Raw genomic sequence first — 18270 nt, 5'->3', positions numbered from 1 at the left:
ATATGTTTTCTTATGGATCATAGAGGGCATGCAACTTTATAGGGCAGGAGTGCCGGTTTGTTTATTTACACTTTCTTTTCTTACAGTGCTTCTGGTCACAATTTTGGTCAAATTGTCTTATTAAGAACTATATTGTACCTCTCTGGCTGCTCTAATAGTACAAATTCAGTGTAACTGAAGAAGTATTCTGAGTGCAGAGCTTCAATCTGTTTCTTTTATACCTAAGGACAATTCAAGAATTACAGTACCTGTTCTATTTAAAAGAGGTTTAATCTTTTCTTTTTGTGGGACGATTTTTTGTGCCAGCTTTCCAGTTCAGAATTAATTGTCAAATCCAAATGAAGTTTGAGGGAGTTTTTTTTGTGGGAGATAGATTCATAACAATCCATTTGTTAGAAACCACCACCTGCATGTGCAAATGTGGGGTGTGAGAAGTGTCAGAAGTACATAAAAGTTTGCTGTCATTCAAAACCAGACTTTTGCATTCCGTTCTGTTGCATTTCTGCTGGTTTACTGAATTGGCAGATTGTAATGTACAGAATCCCCACTCTGTCTCTTCCAGAAATACGACTGAAGGAGTGTACAGTAGAAAATATTTTATTCAGTTATGTACAGAATTTGTACATCATCATTGCATTGCTATGTTGTTTTCATGTAAATAATTGTAAAAAATCTATGAACTGGCATATGAAAAAATCCTACAATAGTTTTATTTAGGGAAGGTGCTAGAAAAGATTAAGATTCTCCTTTGATTGATGGAAAATTAAGCAGTACTTTGTGTTAATTTGCCATTTGAAATATGCACAGCTATCATAATAATAGCTATTTTGTAATGTATATGTACTGGAAATGTATGCATGACTTTATAGATTGCAGCTAACCCTACAAGGTGGGTTTAGGTCTGATGCATAACAGATAGGTGTGAGAGCCAATTGAAAAACTCATAAATAGCCAGAGCTAGATGACATCTCATGCACTCCTCCTCAAAGTCCTATTTTGTTTTGCCAAGAAGATGAGTCATAGCTTTATTCACATTTTAGGGATGAAAACAACACTATTTGCTTCATCCTTTTGCACACTGATATCTGCTCAGGAAACCTGAACAGGTACATTCTGTTACTGTCCTTTTTCACTTTCTAAACATTCAAGGTTTATCAGTGCTCTTTTAAAAGTCAGCTTTACTCTGCAGAGGCCAATCACACATTTCCCCACAAAGGGCAAATGACAAATTCTGTGCATTCAAATTTCATTTCATAGGTACTACCACTTACATGCATTGTACCATCATCCGAGATGCACAGGCACAAAACCGCAACTTAGGTATGTTTTTCCATCATATGCTTCTTTTATCATGTAAACAGTGCAATAAATGTATGCAGCATTTTACAGACATGTTTTTGAATCAGTAAATTATACGAGGGAGAAAAAGAAACAACCCATGCTTTTTCTATACATGAAAGCCATACAGATTTTTTTGGAGTTAGGGCAGAGTTCATTTTACTCAACCTTTTGTCTCTTAGTATAAACATTTTGTTGACTGAAGAGATGAATCTCACCCTACATAACTTACAGGGGAAAAAAAAAACAAAACAAAACCCAAATTCCATGTTTAATATACAAGATGAAAATATCGTGAAAAGGGAATAATAATACTAAGGTTGAACAGAACACAGATTTTGTACTTGAATAAAACAGCTTAAAACAAGTACAACATCCCATTGGGATCACCTGGCAGTACATCCAGTAATACTTTGAGCCATACGTGGAATATTGAAAAGTGTGTTTGGAGAAACTGTAAAGAAAAAAAAAAAGCCTACTTAAATCCAGTCATCCCAGAAGGTGGTTGTTGTTTCATCTGCAACTATTGACTGAGAAAGGATCTAGCTAAATGACAATTAGAAATACAGATTTGTAGTTCAAATCCATCTAAGCCCCTTTGAAGTCAGTTGGGCTGTGTGTAAAAGTAAAAGTCTATGTATAGGAAGTCTATGCATGGCCTATGCATACCTATGCATAGGTAGGATAATAGGATAATAGACTTCAGTAGAAATGACTAAAAGACATGACTTTAAAGGTTTTAGAAAAACATATAAACTTGAGAGTTGGGTGTTTTGTACACAAAGAAAAGTATTATTGTCTTGAAGACTGAAAGAGTAATCTTCAGTGGACTACAAGGCTCGTAGGCCATGAATCCCAGCATTGTATTGCTTTCTCAAGGAAAACCTTGAGATTTACAAAACTCCGCTGCTGCTTCCTTGTCTTGTTACCAAGACAAAATGAATAGATATGTGGAGTGTGCTGTACATGTTTTTACACATTATGAACAATTTTACATGTAGAAAGTTGGGCTAAACTGGTTTTATGTGTAAGTGGGCCTTCAGTATAAATCATAAGATAAAAAGCAAATGTATGTATCTGCTTTTCACAAGGAAAAATACGACTCAATTTTTTGCCTCTGAGCTGATTAAACTTCTGTCCTGAGAGGGACAACAGAGTCATTGCTTAGATTGATGCGCTCATTGCCCTACATTCAATATGGCTTGCTCTTGATTTATTAAGCTTCCAGGTAAATATGATTTAACTAGTCTCTTCTGTGAATATTTTTACTGTGCCCTTTTGTTAATTGGAAGCATGCAAATACCACAGAGATCTTTATATTTCTTGTCTCATTTGCTATGTATTTATGTAAACTGTACTGCTGTTTCTATTGCAGCTACTATAGTGAAATTTTGAGGATTTGAAATATTTTGATCTAGATTCTCAATAACGAGAATAATGAGTGTTATGTTATCTCCGTTCACAGGAGAATAAGCTGAAGTGTAAAGCTTTTCTTGTGATGATACAGAAATGTAAAAGCTAATGCTTGCGAGTCTGTTTACTTTGGTGTAGTTTTGGCAAAGAAGGGTTTTGTAAAGCAAAGCACTTTGGTATGTGGGAGAAGTTTTACAGTTAGTCCAGCATATATCAGAAGTGCAACTTGTGAATTTATGAGGTTACTTTTGAGCAATGAAGCAATGCTACTCCATGTTCTCTGTCAAAAATGAGTAATTTACCAGTTAAACCAGAACTATTGCAATAGCAAGCTCATATTGCGTAATTAGCAGGCTGCTGCAGTTCAGGACTTCGGTTTTCAGGTTTACTTTTTGGGTCTGCAATGCAGAAAGTGGCCTATTTGGGTCATCCATTTGTAGTAAGAAAAGGAATTCCTCTTGTCTTAATGTTTGAAAGGAGCACTTTCGTAACAGGCTAAGATAGCTGGTAAGTTCTGGTCAAAAGGCTTGTGTTCCAGAAGGCTTGTGTTCCATACTGTAAATTGGGGAAATGGATGTTGTATAAGGTAAATGCATAGTGCTGGGATTAAATGGAAAATCTATAATGGGAGATTCAAATATGGTAAATGTGAAAAAAATATGGAAAAAAAAATTGTATTTCTAGATTCTTCAGAAATTCCTGATGTCAACATGAGAGGGGAGGAGTTTCAGAATGATGTAGCACTTCTCTTGCATCCTTCAGTGGTTGGTCATCTCTTCATCTCTTTGAGTGTATTGATAAGCACTAAACAACTTTTCAGTGCTGCTGTGCCAGAGCAGAACCACAGGCTTCATGTGTGTATTCTGGATGTTCGGTGGGGATTTAATAAAAAAGTTTGCAAATGATACATGTATAAACAATATGATTTATATTAAACTCTTGATGAATTCTAAAGCCTGTTGCAAATTAGTTGAAGATTGTTTTAGCTGTAGCATTGCTGAGAGGTACAGCAGTATGTTGTACTCTTTGGGTTTTGTGCACTGTGTTAGGAAAAAGTGTCCTCCATAATAGGCAAGAGAGGTTTTTTGATCTCCCCATGTCCAATTTCTCACAATGGGTGGAGGAGTACACATCAGAATTTGATTAAACCATCTTGGTCTTTAAAGTTGTTTTGTATACAGATCGGCAGGTCACCTTATTAACACTTGGACAAAGTACATAGTAAGTTTGTAATTAAACATCCTCTTCCTTCCCATGGAAATCAAATACAATCATAACTTCTTCCTTCCCTGTATTTGTTTATGCTAAAACATTGCCATTGCCTAAATTATATTAGTTTTGGTACATACTTCAAATGAATCTTTGATCATCATGTTCCAGACTGGACAAATAATCATCATACATGTACTTATTTTATGTAGCACAATGCCATCATACCTGAGTAGATCTAAGTTGCCTCGATGGGATACTGAGCTAACACAGCTATTCAACTCCTACTAGCCACGTTTAGCCGTCAAGAGATAGCATGAATATCTGCATAGTACGACACTGTCCCGTGTAAATATATACCTGCCCATTTGTTTAGCTGTCTGCTCAAATTTACAGACTATCAAACAAGAACAGAAATTTGTTTACAATCTTTTACCAGCATAAATATCAGCATAAGAAAGGCTGAAAGTTGAGTGTGCTGGACATACTGTCTACTTCAATGCTAAGTGGTTAGAGATGTTACCTTCCCCTGCACAGTCCTCAAGGTGCTATTAAAATCTGATTTGTGTACTTAAGAAATGGCAAGTGCATCTTCAAGGATGGCCCCTGCATGGCCCCAAACACGAGCACTGTGTTAGCATATCTGCGTGACGATCTATCTGTCTGGAACTGGAGACAGTTGGAGTGAGGAACATACCTTGCTGTCATGTTTGGCTTTTTCAGAGCCATGGGTATCACTGGTCATAAGATTAATAAAATGAAAATTAATGTCTCTGACTTGAGAAAACTCTCAGGTAGACTATGTCTGTGAGAAAAATGTTGACATTTTTAGAATTCTTCCACTTTGTTTTATGAAGCCACACTGATTCAGTTCTAAAAACATTTTCTGTAAAAGTATAAAAAGCTTTCACCTCTACTAAATTCTGTTAAGGCAGATGAAGTTCATTTGTTCATTCTTTCTTCTTTCTTTCTTTCTTTCTACTGACCTAATATGTTTCAGTAATTCTGGAAGGACCTCTGGATTAATTATCTTTTGGCTATATTGTGCTTGGAATCAGTGGCTTACATTTTAACTTTCACTGGCAGAAAGAGCTAACATCAAGCCTTTACAGGCACAGCTGTATTGACTGGATTTTGCAGTTTGACTTAGCTGTATGTTTTTAATTTTATTTCATACAAATAGATGGCTTACTTGCTCTACTCTCACACAGCTTTTAAAATCTACATTAACCGAATAGCTTCTTACTTATGACCTAAATCCTGGGGAGTTTTTTAGACTGGATACCTACAACTGCAGAAACTCTTCTGGCTTTTCTAAGATACAATGGCTCCCAAGTAATTTCTTTTAAAAGCTATTTTCCTCACTGAAAGTTGTGGTTGTTCTGCCCATTTCCTTTTTCCCTTATTTATGTAATTTTCTATATAATACATAAGTTAACTGTAGCTTTGCTAACAGATAATTCATAATTCATTAGATTTCCCAGTTCAAACTTCTAGAAGTCTCTATGTCATCAGAAGTGTTCCTAACTTTTTCCATTTTACTAACAATACAGAAAATATTTCTTAAACTAGGAACAATTTCCAGAGTGGCAGGAATAGATGAAATGTGAACCCCGTATGAGCTTTTGCTGTCTGGAGTTATTTTCCAGCCTTGGCTTGTTTTGTGTTTCCAGTCATATGCTCTTAGGAACAGAATCCAGATCAGTTTACTTCCTATTACATAATCTAAGTAGTTGTCACTGAGACTTAAGCATTCGTAACTATTTCCACCCATGGGAGTCATGTGCTTCACGAAAATAGAAGAAAAATATTTTCCCAGTATGTGTGAGATGGCGCTTCCAGGCCAGGATTTAGGCGAGTGGTGGGACATAAACAGAAAGTACACTGGGCCGTAATAGTGAAGTAGAGAAGACAGCCAGGGGTTGGATTCTAATCTCAAGAGCACAGAGTAACTGATAAAGTTTACAGAAATTAATGTCAGCAGAATTTGAATTGGAATCTATTGCGTCTTCATAACGTCAAATATTAAGCTGGTAAATGGATGTGAATATTATCTTCAGCAATAAATGAATTAAACATTGCCACTTCCAAATTATATGTTTATGTAAAAAGACATTAATTTTGATTTTGAGAACCTTAACTAATAGCACAGCCTAAGAATAGACTAGCTTTTCCCATCATTGATATTTTTTTTCTGCAGCTTAGTATTGAGAGAATGATATTAAAATGAATATCTGTTATTATTGATAATGGAAAATCTGCTGCTTTGGAAAGATTATGCTATTTATTTTTCAAGCAATGTGCAGCAGCTGTGCAGACAACTCTATTAACACTGACTTGAAACCTTAGTTCTTCCATTTATAAAATACTACAAATAAGTGAAAATATAACTCCCCATCTTCCAAACATCAGAACTCTTAAAAATATGTATCAAGCATATGGCTCCAGATTTACATGACTTTCGTTATTCCAGGTATTCTTCTTTTTTTATAATATTCACTCAATGTGAATTTCAAAGAAGATGAGTGTGCTGATGTACTGAAAAGGCTTACATTAACAAATATGGTTCAAAATTGGTCTACACAGAGTTAAAACAATAAGCTTATACAACAGGTTGTAAAGCTGGTAACTACCATAGTTAAATATGAGGGAGCACTTCTAGAATTTAAAGGGTGGTACGAGTGGTTAAAAATGAATAAGTAGATCAATATTCTTGCAGTGTGGGGAGCCAACGCTTTGAGTTATGAAGGACAGGTTTAGCTGAGCTTATTAAAACTAGTTCTTTAATGGCACAACAAAGTTTTGGTTTGGGTTTTTTTGAAAGGTTGATTAGTATGATGGGGTTTTTTTTTTCCAGGTATGCAGAATTTTTCATCAACCTCAATCAACTTATTGTTAAAACTGGTTAATTCTTCAGACTGGATCACTGGCATTTTCAATTTAGCCATCAACATTTCATTTCAGTGCACTTCAATTTGGGTGGAGTGCCAGCCTCTTCAGGCTAGATTTTCTATTGACTGCTATTTTGAAGTAATTAAAACAGAATTGCAGTCACTTTGGTTGGAATTCATTTCACTTCACTTCACGTCTAGGCATTTAGTCATCCAGAGTAAGCCAGTCATTTAGGTTTCCCTTAAAATCAGTGGAAAAAAGTAATAACAGAAGACATGATGAATGGAAGTCCAACCCATGACTGTCATTGTGAATACAGATTATGGTTTCCCAGGAGAATGTGGCAGCACAACATGGGAGGTTAAAAAAAAAATAACTCCCCCCCAAAAAAACCCAAAACCCTCCAGTGAATTATAAATGCTGCATTGATATTAGTTTTGACAAATAATATTAGCCATCTCACTAGTGACTCAGCAGTGCTCAGAATCTGATTTCAATGATGTAACTATTCCGGTATAGTTTCAATGTAATATTTTCAGATGGGGGTTCCAGTTCTGTAAAAACCTGACTTCAGTGACTGGCTTAGTAATAGCTTTTGGCCTCAGCCTCTGTTTAAATGGTGATGAAATAGGGCCTTAGTGCAAATGGGATTTTAATTACACTCTCACAGCATAATTTATACATTTTTGCTTTTTATAGGGCAATATCTTACAGGGCTCACTTCTGTCTCAGTAATCCTATTTGAGTCCTCAAACAGGAAGAAGGAATTACAAGACATGTGCTTTTATTCCAGTCTTCTTGGTAAAAGTGAATTAGACCTCTCATTATTCCCGCAGCCATCAGGAACTCACATCTCTAATCGTCCTTGTTTAACTCCGTAAACAGGTTTTGCTTTTACATCCAATTATCTGCTCAGCTGATGCTGTTACTACGGATCAGCCCGCTACAATGCCAGACCCTAAGAAGAAAGAAAGTTATTGGGATTGTTCATTTATTTTTGTCTTGCAACATGTGCCTTTGCCTCCTTTCTGCTTGCCTCCACAGAGCCTGCCTCTGCCAGCCTCCTAGGTATTTGGAAGAATGATATTAATATACCTGCTTTGGATGTGTGAGGGGCTATTAGTTTCCCACACCATCTTGTTACTGCCTCAGTGGGATGACAAGCATACTACAATATTGCTTCTTAACTGTAAAGTATGGATGGGCTGAACAACTCCGTGTTTGTTTCATACATGAGAATATTTAGAACTAGTTCCTTCATCTCCTCTTCAAGCAAAAAAAAGTTTGTTTTTTTCTCAATAAGCTATAGCTTTATACTTAAAATACCTGTAGTAATATGTTTTAATATTGTTGGATATTGTGCTATTAAAGACTGAAGTGAAATGGACTTTAAAATTAAGTAAGGCTAGTGATTTTGGTTTTTTTTCTTTTTTAAAGATTTGCTTAGACTTCTAGCAAAAATCCTTAGTAAATGTTAGTAAATCCTAACATATGCCCCATAAATACAATTTAATCTAACAAACTATATATATAATTAATTTTATTGTCACATAAATGTCTGGAAAGCATTCACAGACATGGCTCTTTGATTCAAGCCTGTTGGAGAAACTTTACAAAAACCAGCAGCTCTCCGAAATGCTAAATAGCCTGGGCCCATTTTGGCAGTTTTGGTCTCACATAGGGTGTATTTGTGCTGCAGGTTCGACCCTAGTGGAAAAAAGGCAGTAAAGTCAGATTCTGAGTGTATCTTTCATCTACCTGGGCTTCATTTCTCGCATACCCCGCAGTCACTGGATACAGACATTCAGGCAAAATGGAGAGTATTTTCCTCGTTCAGGATGATTAGCCAGTTCTTTTAGGTACCAGAGCTCATTAGGAGATACCTTGCCTCCAGAACTGAGTGGTTAGAGCTAAAAGCAAAGAACAAGCTCTCTTGATCCCTTCAGTCAGAGCCTTTCCGCGTCTTCCTGTTCTCCACAAAAGAAAATCCCAAGTCAGAGCAAAACCTTGTCGCAAAACTAAGAAGATCTTTTTTTCTTCCGGTACTGAATATTGCTCACAAGATAATGACAATAGCTTGTAGAGGTTAGTGAGGCAATTCCATCTGATGGCATGATACCTATCCTGCCATCCTGCTTGGAACTTGTGAAAGAGCTGTTAATAAAAATAAGAAAATTGAAAGTTTTGCAGCTTTTAAGCAAGGATCTTTTGTAAGAGTGTAACTCCTCCATAGCTCATTATTTTACTAATGCTACCACAAAGTCATTTATTTCAAATACCACAATGTAATTGACATTCGTTAGGGGTAAGTTAGAGCAGCAGACTATTCAAAGCTATAAAACAAACATTGTACCCCACCTGTGCTCCTAACTCAAGTATTAAGCGGTGCAATTAATCTGCATTTGCTACTTAATGAGTTTCTAAAACGCAGATGTACTTAAAAATCTCAGTCATAACTCACAGCTTACTTGGACGTTAGTCCACATCCCAGCTCTGCCACTGATTTGGGACAAGACTTAGGTTATTTAGCCTGTTAGTGTATTTGTTTCCCGTGCCTGAAAGTGGATGATACTTCTCAGTCACCCCACAGGGATGTTCTAAGACTGAATTTGCTCAAGTTTGCAAAGGGTTTTCAGGTCCTTGGCTTACTGTGTGGAACTGGAATGCAGCACACATGTGCCAAATATTCCTACTATCCTATGGCAACTGGGGACAGATTTTTCCCATACCAGCTCTTTTATTCTGGGACAAATGGCTGCTGAGTCAAGTGGTGATGGGGCACGTTGGGGACAAGGCAGACAAAATGCAAGCAGAAAAGCAGTTACTCTAATGTTGCAGGAAAACAAAACTAAAACTCCCAGTAAAATCAGAGTCTCTGTAAACAAGAGAACGACATAACCCCTTCTCAGAAGAGTCTTTGACAAGCTGTTGTATTGATAGCTGATTCTGGCAGCTGGCAACTGCAGAATATTAATGAAGCATTGGTACAAGAGCAGTCTGAACGGGTTGATCATCACTGGCTGAAGTCTCCGGTGCATGGTATCAAGATACATTATTTGTCTGTAGCATTTGCTCTTAGTTTGACCTTGTTGCTTGCTTGCTGCTTTCTCTCTTCCTTTTTTCCCCTTTTAAAATCTCCTTTCCCTTCCTTCCTCCGCCCCTTCCTCCTTCTCTCCCTTTCTCTCTTTCTCATTTGCCTAAGTAAGTTCAAATGTGCTGAGACCTATATAATAATGTTGCATATCAGATGTTTTAGAAGTGTCCTCTCGCCCTGTTTCTCTCCTATTATTTGTTAGTAGACACACGCAGCTCTTACTACAGTAAGCTATGTTCTCGTTCACTGCTTACATAAATGGGATTTATACAGGGGAGCTGGAAGGAGCTTAGGAGAAAATCCTTGTGCACGGTCTGACTCAGGGTACGGAAAGGCTGAGCAGCCTCTCTTTGTCTGAGAGAGACGGGAGATGGATGGCTTCGCTCAGGACACGCTTCAGTCGCTATTTCCCTGCTGCTGCCCTGGGCGGAGGGCAGGCAGCGTTCCTCACCCGCTGCTTGCCTATAAAAGCAAAGGTATGAGCAGTGCTCGCTCGCTGGCTTTAAGCACATGATGAAATTCATATGACTGACAAAAAACACTGGTGGTGACCTTTATTTACTCAAGTGCTGCTTTTTTTTTTTTCCTGGTACCATGTCCTTCACATGAACATCATCACACATGCCTGTTTTTTTGCTTTCTACCGTGTTTCTTTTTATTTTTCACAGCTCATAATAAGCTGTGAAAGGACTGAAAAGGCATTTTGCTTGTCGCTGCTTCATTCCTCCCTCTTCTGCCTCTTCCCTTGTCAACATTTACACCCACTGATCTAAAATGCTGTTTTGTTTTGGTTGCTAATGGATTTTGCACTTGTCCGTATACTACCTGTACTACTCAAATCTTACTAGTTAGGCTTAGATTAGAGCTAGGTATGTTAATGTGCTAGACTGTTTAGGAGGATTTCAGTTTCAGGGATATTAAGTGCAGATTTTACAGAAGAAAGTTGCTTTAGCTCCTGAGCAGGTATAGGATGTTTGAGATGTTGGATTTAATGTTCCTGACAAAATGAATACTTTTTTCCTCTCGGTGCAAACATGTTTTTTTTTTTCCTTTTCACCTTTTATTAACTGGAGCTAAAATTAGCTATCACCATCGTAAAGGAACATCGGGGAAGCTATTATTAACTCTAGTCTGTGGAATAAACAGAAGGTGTGAGACACAATGATCCAGGCTCTTCTTTGTGACGGTGTAATGTCTCGTATAGGTTAGCAGCCAGCCTTTTACTGCTGCAGCGTTACAAGTTGGCCATGCAATGGACTTTGCAGGAGTTTGCCTCTAGGCTGAGGCTTAGGAGCAGCCAATGCCCCTTTGCTCCTCTCCTTAATGCCCCCTTAGTTTACTGTGAAGCTTTTGAAAGGAGGAAAGCACCGAGCTGGATAGAATGAGATCTTTCCAAAGCACCGATGCCTTAGTGACATTCGGGAACCTTCAGCATTCTTCTGACTAATGTGGTGTCAGTGATTTTTCAAAGTGGTTGTGTATTATTTTTAGGAAACGGAGTGCTTCCTCAATAAATTGATAATCCCTTTCCATTTTTATGGAGAGAGATGCCTTGATGTTGTGTGGCATTACTAAAATTTATAATAGAGCTAGAAGTGTTGTCATATGAATATGAAATAGGAAAACAAATATGCTCAAACCTTTGAAGTGTAAGAAAACAATAGTTAACCTTTTTTTAGGAAATAACCAAAAGTTTTCTCAGATGAGCAGAACAACAGCTTTCTGGGACAGATAGCAAACTTCGTTGTTTACTGTCACTCAGTTCGCCGAAATAGAGTTCTGCTTTTCATGTCAATTTGAGGTTTTGTGCTTTTGAAGGCAATTGTTCATCACTATGTGTGTTCTAAGTTACAACAGGCTTTCTGAGATACTCTTTGTTCTAATGGGTCCTGATGCAGCAAAACAAACTGGTATTTAAATGCTTTGCCAAAGTTAAGTCTCAGCCACCAGAAATGTCTCTGCTTGTCCAACTTCTTCTCATGGCAGGCCCAGGTTTTCCTCACTGATGTATGTCAGTGGACTAAAGTTAAGCTCAGACTAGGATAAGCAGAAACAAAGTACATGCCAGAGGTTCTTTCTGGACATGCGTATAAAATGATTTATATGCTCTGTGTACAGAGCAATAGATATCTATTGCTGCCAGCGGCAAATCTGTGTGATATGATGCAGAAACCAAACTACCTGGGCTTTTGCAACCTTGCATATACGTCAGATGTTTTACTGGTTGATTTAGCTTTCCCCCAGAGGTCTGCCAATATCAGGGCGATGGCTACAATCAGCTTCAAGAAAGTGGAGATGCAGAAGTCCAGTGGGTTTCTATCCCAGGGCTAGCCTAGCGATAGATAAACTTAAAAGCAACATTTTGCTCGTTTTGTGGCATATATTGCACGCAGTGCTACGTGGCATTTACCCAGAAAGTACTCCAGGCACTATCCCAAGAGATTAATATAAGCTGACACAGTTTGGTTTTTAGATTTTGTTAAGGTAATCATATCACTCCCACTGTTAATGCAGTTTGCTGCCAGAAATTGGAATATGCCGTTAAGCGGCACGGAAGAAATCACATAGAGACTTGCTGGTAATCATAAGCATAGCAGCAACCTACACACTGTTATCATCCACAGCTTTCGATACTGGTATGGCAGGAGACCAGTCGAGAGCAATAAGTTGCCTAAAAGCCCAAGAAAGAAACAGAGAGGAAGGAGGAATTTTCAGTTCTTGCTGTTTGTGTAGGCTGGATTACACAGAAGAAAACACAGGACTCCAGCTCTGTGTTTAATAATAAAGGGATTTGATAGTGGAAAAATCTTAGAATTACCAAATGGATTCTCACTATTGCATATTTCCTAAAAAGGTTGTGAAGAATGTAGAAAGCTTAAGTTTTTAGGTATCAGGATGATAATAACAGTATGAAATTTATTTCAGGCCTAGGAGTTTTAAGTGAATTACCTATGATTTCTTGAGCTGCCTGAATGTGTTGGTTGCACCTCTCAGAACCTCTGTAAGATATCACTCTGGTGGCATCTTTGATGTTAAATTCTGAATTAGAGAATAGCTGTGGAAAGTTTGTGAGGTTATTAGTGAAAGACTTCCTGATGTCTTCTGACATGTGGAAGCGGAGCAAAAATAGTACTATCAAGCTCCACCTTGTTCCTACAAAGTCATACTGACATCAACTAAGATGAAGATGAAAATGTTAAAAATAAGAGTACAATATGGAATTGTAACATTTTGTATTTATTTACGGATACACGGGAAATTTTATATCTCTGCTTAGAACCCGCTTTTTAGATGTTCTCATGAGATAAGTAAGAGATACCAACAATCGTCAAAAACTGGATAATGACAGCATATGGTAAAAAACTGTGTAATGAATTTATTCCTTGCTGTCATTGCAGATGATTTTGCCCAGGTACTGCTAAATCTTGCTAACACAATGGCATTTAGTGATAATTTACTGTAACTTTTTCCCATTGTTTCCTGTAAATCCAATTTCCAGGTTTTTTTTCTGTTTCATTCCTGTGCTGAATCCACACTGTAAATAGTAGAGCTACATAAATTAACCCCCACAAACACATCGCTTTCCAATAAGTGACTAATTGCAAATGCAAGTTCAGTGACTGAGATCAATGATTTGTAACAGTTGCCACATACTGAATAGGATATCGCAAATATTCTTGCCACGAGTTTTTTTTGCAGAACAGATTTTGCTTCTGAAAACAGGTGCTCGTGTTCTGTGGTCCCATGAAAGCTGGAAATTGGTCTCTGCTCTGAGGTTTCTTTATAATCCCTGCAGATGATGATTGAATACTGCAGCTTGATACAGAAAAAAAGGAAAACTGTTTGAAACCTTGCTTCTTCTCTTCTTTTTCAGCCTAGTTGGAGAAGAGACAAAGGCCAAAAATGCCACCAGCAGCAGCGCCACAGTACCCACCTCCAGATGGAGGTTGGGGATGGGTTGTGGTCTTTGGGGCTTTTATCTCCATTGGATTTTCCTATGCATTCCCCAAAGCCATCACGGTATTCTTCAAAGAAATACAAGAAATCTTCCACACATCATATAGTGAGATAGCTTGGATATCGTCGATAATGTTGGCTGTCATGTATGCAGGAGGTAAGATACTTGTGAAATTTGCAAATACCATCGTTTGGGTTTGTTTTTTTCCTACGGTCTTAAAGCATTTAAAGTTAATTCCTACCTGATTTTATCATTATTACCTAAAGAATTTAGCAAAATACATGCTTCTTTTTGTATCATACTTTATCAGAGTCCTGGTAGCCTCATCATCATTAAAACACTGTTTACTTTCACATTTAAAACATTTTATATTCTCTTCCTTTTTGTTTTCCCCTTAGGGCCTTTTGTTTGTTCCTTTACCTAATTCTATTTTGCAATTTTGCCCTAAATTCACAGTTTCTGAAAGCCACATTTTCCAACAAAGCAGTGCCCAAGTAACTTCTCCTGGGACTGGGGGTACAGTTGCCTGGTTTCCACTGCCTCGGTGAGATCTCTCAGTAGATCAGATGATGGAGCTTAAACACAAAAAATTATTATGACAACGAGGGTTCCTTAGTCAGGCACAGGTATTCCTCTGTAGACAGGGGGTTTATATCTCATCCCTGTTTGTTCTAAAATAAAATCCTACTTTCCATTTAGGCCAAGAGCCATGTTTCACACATGCCATCTGTATAAGAGCTAAGATACAGACAATCTTATTCTTGGGACTGAAATAAACAGTGAACATAAAGTCTCTAATATCTTTTTTCTTGTGAGCAAGGAAGTAAAGAACAAGTAAAGAATTTTAAAATATAAAGCCATGTTTAAGTACTAAGTGTCAAACCTGCTTTGGCAGGTTTTGTGTCTATCAACCTCAAAGACTAACTGTTAAATTCAGCTTGATTTCTTCATTCTTTCAGAATATTTTTTTAAGTATTGGTGGGAGCTAGCTGCTACTTAGGCAAAACACTTTCTTGGGCAGTACAGAGGTCTGAATAAGAGGTTATTTCAGGCAATAGAACTGGCATTGCCCTTTCTTTGGATGGCATGAGGTAACCACTTGGAACATCTCAGACTGTTTGCAATGATGGATCAATTAAATGCATACCTTTATATTTATGTGTGTGTGTATGTGTATGTACATATGTATAAACGTATATAGGTAGAAATGGAAAACATTGTGCCAATAGCACATTGAGATTCAATATCTTTAATCACTGAAAAGCATCACTCCAATGTTTTTCAGAAGTGGTATCTGTGTAATAATAAAGTACAGTATTATCAGGTCCAGTAAACAACCTACTGAAGGGAGCATAAAGTCTCATTTTTAGCATGGTAGTTTTTTATCTCTGATTTCAACCTACTTATGTTTTGACACCTGAATGACCCTAGCTCCTTTAGCAGTCAGGGAGAAGAGATAGGTGCCTGTAGAGAGAAATTCAGGCTACCTGAGTTGTTCTCTCTAAGTATCTGTTTTTCCCCTCTGACTATAAAAATGAACCTGAAGCCAGCATAGCATTAGCTTAAGTACCTCTGGTAAATATTTTTCAGTTAATGGGGTGGAAAAGTGGATCCTTTTTTCAAATGCTGGCAGAGACAGAGACCTTATAAAGACGTCTTGACCAGTGGGGTCAATATCAACAAAAGCTTGCTGTTCAGATATTTTGATCCCATTTTTATTCATATGCTAATAAAGAATCATAAATTATTCATACACTAGTGGAGAATCATGAAGGATTTTATAGGACCAGCAACAATAACCAAGTGATTCACCAAAATTCACCAGGTGAAGAAATAACTTGAACTAATGCAACCCAGAGTGGAGTAAAAGAGCAGGTATGTCCCATCACATTCGGGTCCCCTCTAATGTAGTTGCTTCTTAAGGATGCATCAGCATTTGCACTCGGGAGTGTATGTGTGTGCATGTGTACATGTGTACATGTAACTGTGGAGGCCCCTGGACAAGTGCTGGACCCACCTGGAACAAGGGAAGAGCACAGATGTTGAAAAGCTGGAGTTTGTTTCTGCTTTCCCTGTGCTGTGACTTTTGACCTGGACCATTTTTCACCACTTTTTCTGATCAGAGCTCGATTTTCTAAGGGCGGATTTGCTTTATAGTGCAGGTGCTGTTCTTCTGTTTTAATCTTTGAATAACGTTTAATTTATGCCGTTTTTGTCATCTCAAAGTTCACCCAAGTTTTGTTAACAGTACAGATGCAAACCACAGGATGTTTAGCTGTGGTCATTTTTATCTCCAAGGCTCAATGTGCACAACTTTTCCTGTAAAATGCAAAGCATTCAGTACTTCTGCCTTTTCTCTAATACCTCTTTTACTGTTCTGAGTCCCAGCATACTAACTTCACCTGTACATTGACATTAAAAATTACAAAATTGTTTACTATTCATTCTGCTAACACCTACCCCAGTCACTATGAAGATTATCCGCACAGGAATAGTAGGCAAAGTTGTTTGGATATCTTGTTAGAGACTCGTGGTTTTAAAATGCTGAGAATAATGACCCTGCCTGATATAAACACTCTTTGAAGCCATAGCTTCTCTAGAAGCACTTCCTAAAAAATAGGCCATTTAGACAATCACTGGCAGAATATGAAATAGCAATCAGGAAAAACATTTCTGAAGGAAATCACTCCTTTGTTTTTACTGTCTGAAGGTGGTTTGATTCCTCAGCATTTGATGTGCTCTAATATGAAATACACGTTCAGACCATGAGTACAAGGTGTATTGTTTACTATGAAGTGCGATACGTACGTCTGCAATGAACACTCTGTTCATCATACTACTAATTAAGGTAACCTGAAAACATCTAAGATCTGTCATCCTCATTAGAGCTTAGCATTCAACTTATTAATCATCACAGTGGGGTCAGTGAGTAAGTTAGAGTCTGTGCAGACACTCTTTGCTTTGGAGGCTGCAGCCTCTTGCAGTAATTAGCTGGCATCTGTGTTTCAGTAACAAGGTATTAACTTACCTTTCAATGCCTAAAAAAAAAAAAAAAAAAAGAAACTAATAAAAGGCATCCAGTAAGGAGCTAAAAAATGTTAATTATGTTTATCACTTACTTCATACTTAGAATAAATGGCATTAAATTATAGCAGACCATCTGGCAATCCATATGGTCTCCTGCAGTCGTGGTTAATTCCAGCAAATAGGTCAAGCACAGCATTCACCCCGTTAGGAAAGCACTAAGCAGAGGTGACAAATCTGATAAATCAATATGAAACTCTTTTCCCCTCTCAATCTGGCATAATATGCGTTTTCATACTGTTTTTTGTTGGGTTTGGGGGCTTTTTTTGTTTGTTTTGTTTGTTTTCTTAAGCTCTGTTCTTCCCCCCCCCCCCCCCCCCCCAGTCTCCTGGATGTTTGTTAGTGTTTACTAAAAAGCCATCCCAAAAAGCAAGATCCTGTGATGTGATCAAGGTTACAGGTATTGCACAGCCTCTACTGTTCAGCCTGTGCTTGAAAAAAAGCATCCTCTGGAGAAGAGCAATAGTTCAGTCTCCATGGCAACTCCTTCTTCTGCCTCTCCTGAGCAGAGACTGTCAATTGTATTAAATTAAGGGTGATGGTTTTGTGATGGGCTGCTACACCCAAGGGACTGTGGCTGAGCCCACCAAACTTGTGTTACTGGAGGACAGAAGCTGGGATAAAATGGAATTAATTGAGTTATCCTGACAGGGCAACCTGTGTTTCTGTATATGCATGAACACATATGTATATAAAATACGTGTGCGTGTATGTATTCTTACATACATAAGCTATATATGTATTAATACATTTATAGAGCCGTATTTATGCTCTAACACCCACAAGCATTAAGGAATTCAAGAAAAAGATCAAATACATTTGACCTCAAGTTCTGTCAGTTCATTCTTCTCTTTTTCAAAACTTCACCTCTCACATTGCGCAGCAGTAACAGCCAAAGGTGATTAGAGAACTTCTTATCGGAGCTCGATCTGTTTCCAGTAAAAATGTTTTCATTGCTTTCAGTGTAGATTTGATAGGAGCCTTAGTGGCAGCTATGAAAAAGCCATGTGACAGGTCCGGTGATTTCAGACACATCTGACCTTGAGTTTTAGATTTCCTTGGGGAAAAAGCAGTTGGTTTACTCGTCTTTAACTTGTTTTCTGTCATTTTTCCAAGGACAATTTCAGTTTGGGGTTTTCGTTTCTTTGTTTTGTTTGTGCTTTGTTTTTTTTTGTTTTTGTTTTTTTTTTTCAAAATAACTTTTTGGGTGTGACACTGCGTTATAGAGATTAGCCTGAGAGCTGCTAAATCCTTCAAGCCATACTCAGCTGTGAAATGTGGG

The 18270-nt window shown here is 37.7% G+C and overlaps 1 protein-coding gene across 7 annotated transcripts in view; it reads left to right on the top strand.

Moving 5' to 3' along the window:
- The window catches only part of SLC16A7 (solute carrier family 16 member 7), an 83786-nt gene that overhangs the window by 34716 nt on the left and 30800 nt on the right, over window positions 1-18270 (top strand). For 6 of the 7 annotated variants that reach the window (XR_012654636.1, XM_075059125.1, XM_075059126.1 and 3 more), the window contains exon 2: window positions 13821-14060. Coding sequence is in view for 6 of the 7 variants with exons in the window: in XM_075059125.1 (XP_074915226.1) it covers window positions 13850-14060 (211 nt within the window). In the remaining variant the exon portion in view is untranslated. Of the gene's footprint in view, window positions 1-9603; window positions 9892-13820; window positions 14061-18270 lie in introns of those variants that run through there. The other variant, XM_075059129.1, reaches the window with a different exon arrangement.

The sequence above is a fragment of the Buteo buteo genome, chromosome 28 (genome assembly GCF_964188355.1).
Source record: "Buteo buteo chromosome 28, bButBut1.hap1.1, whole genome shotgun sequence".
NCBI lineage: Eukaryota > Metazoa > Chordata > Aves > Accipitriformes > Accipitridae > Buteo > Buteo buteo.
This window is presented reverse-complemented; position numbering and strand designations above follow the sequence as displayed.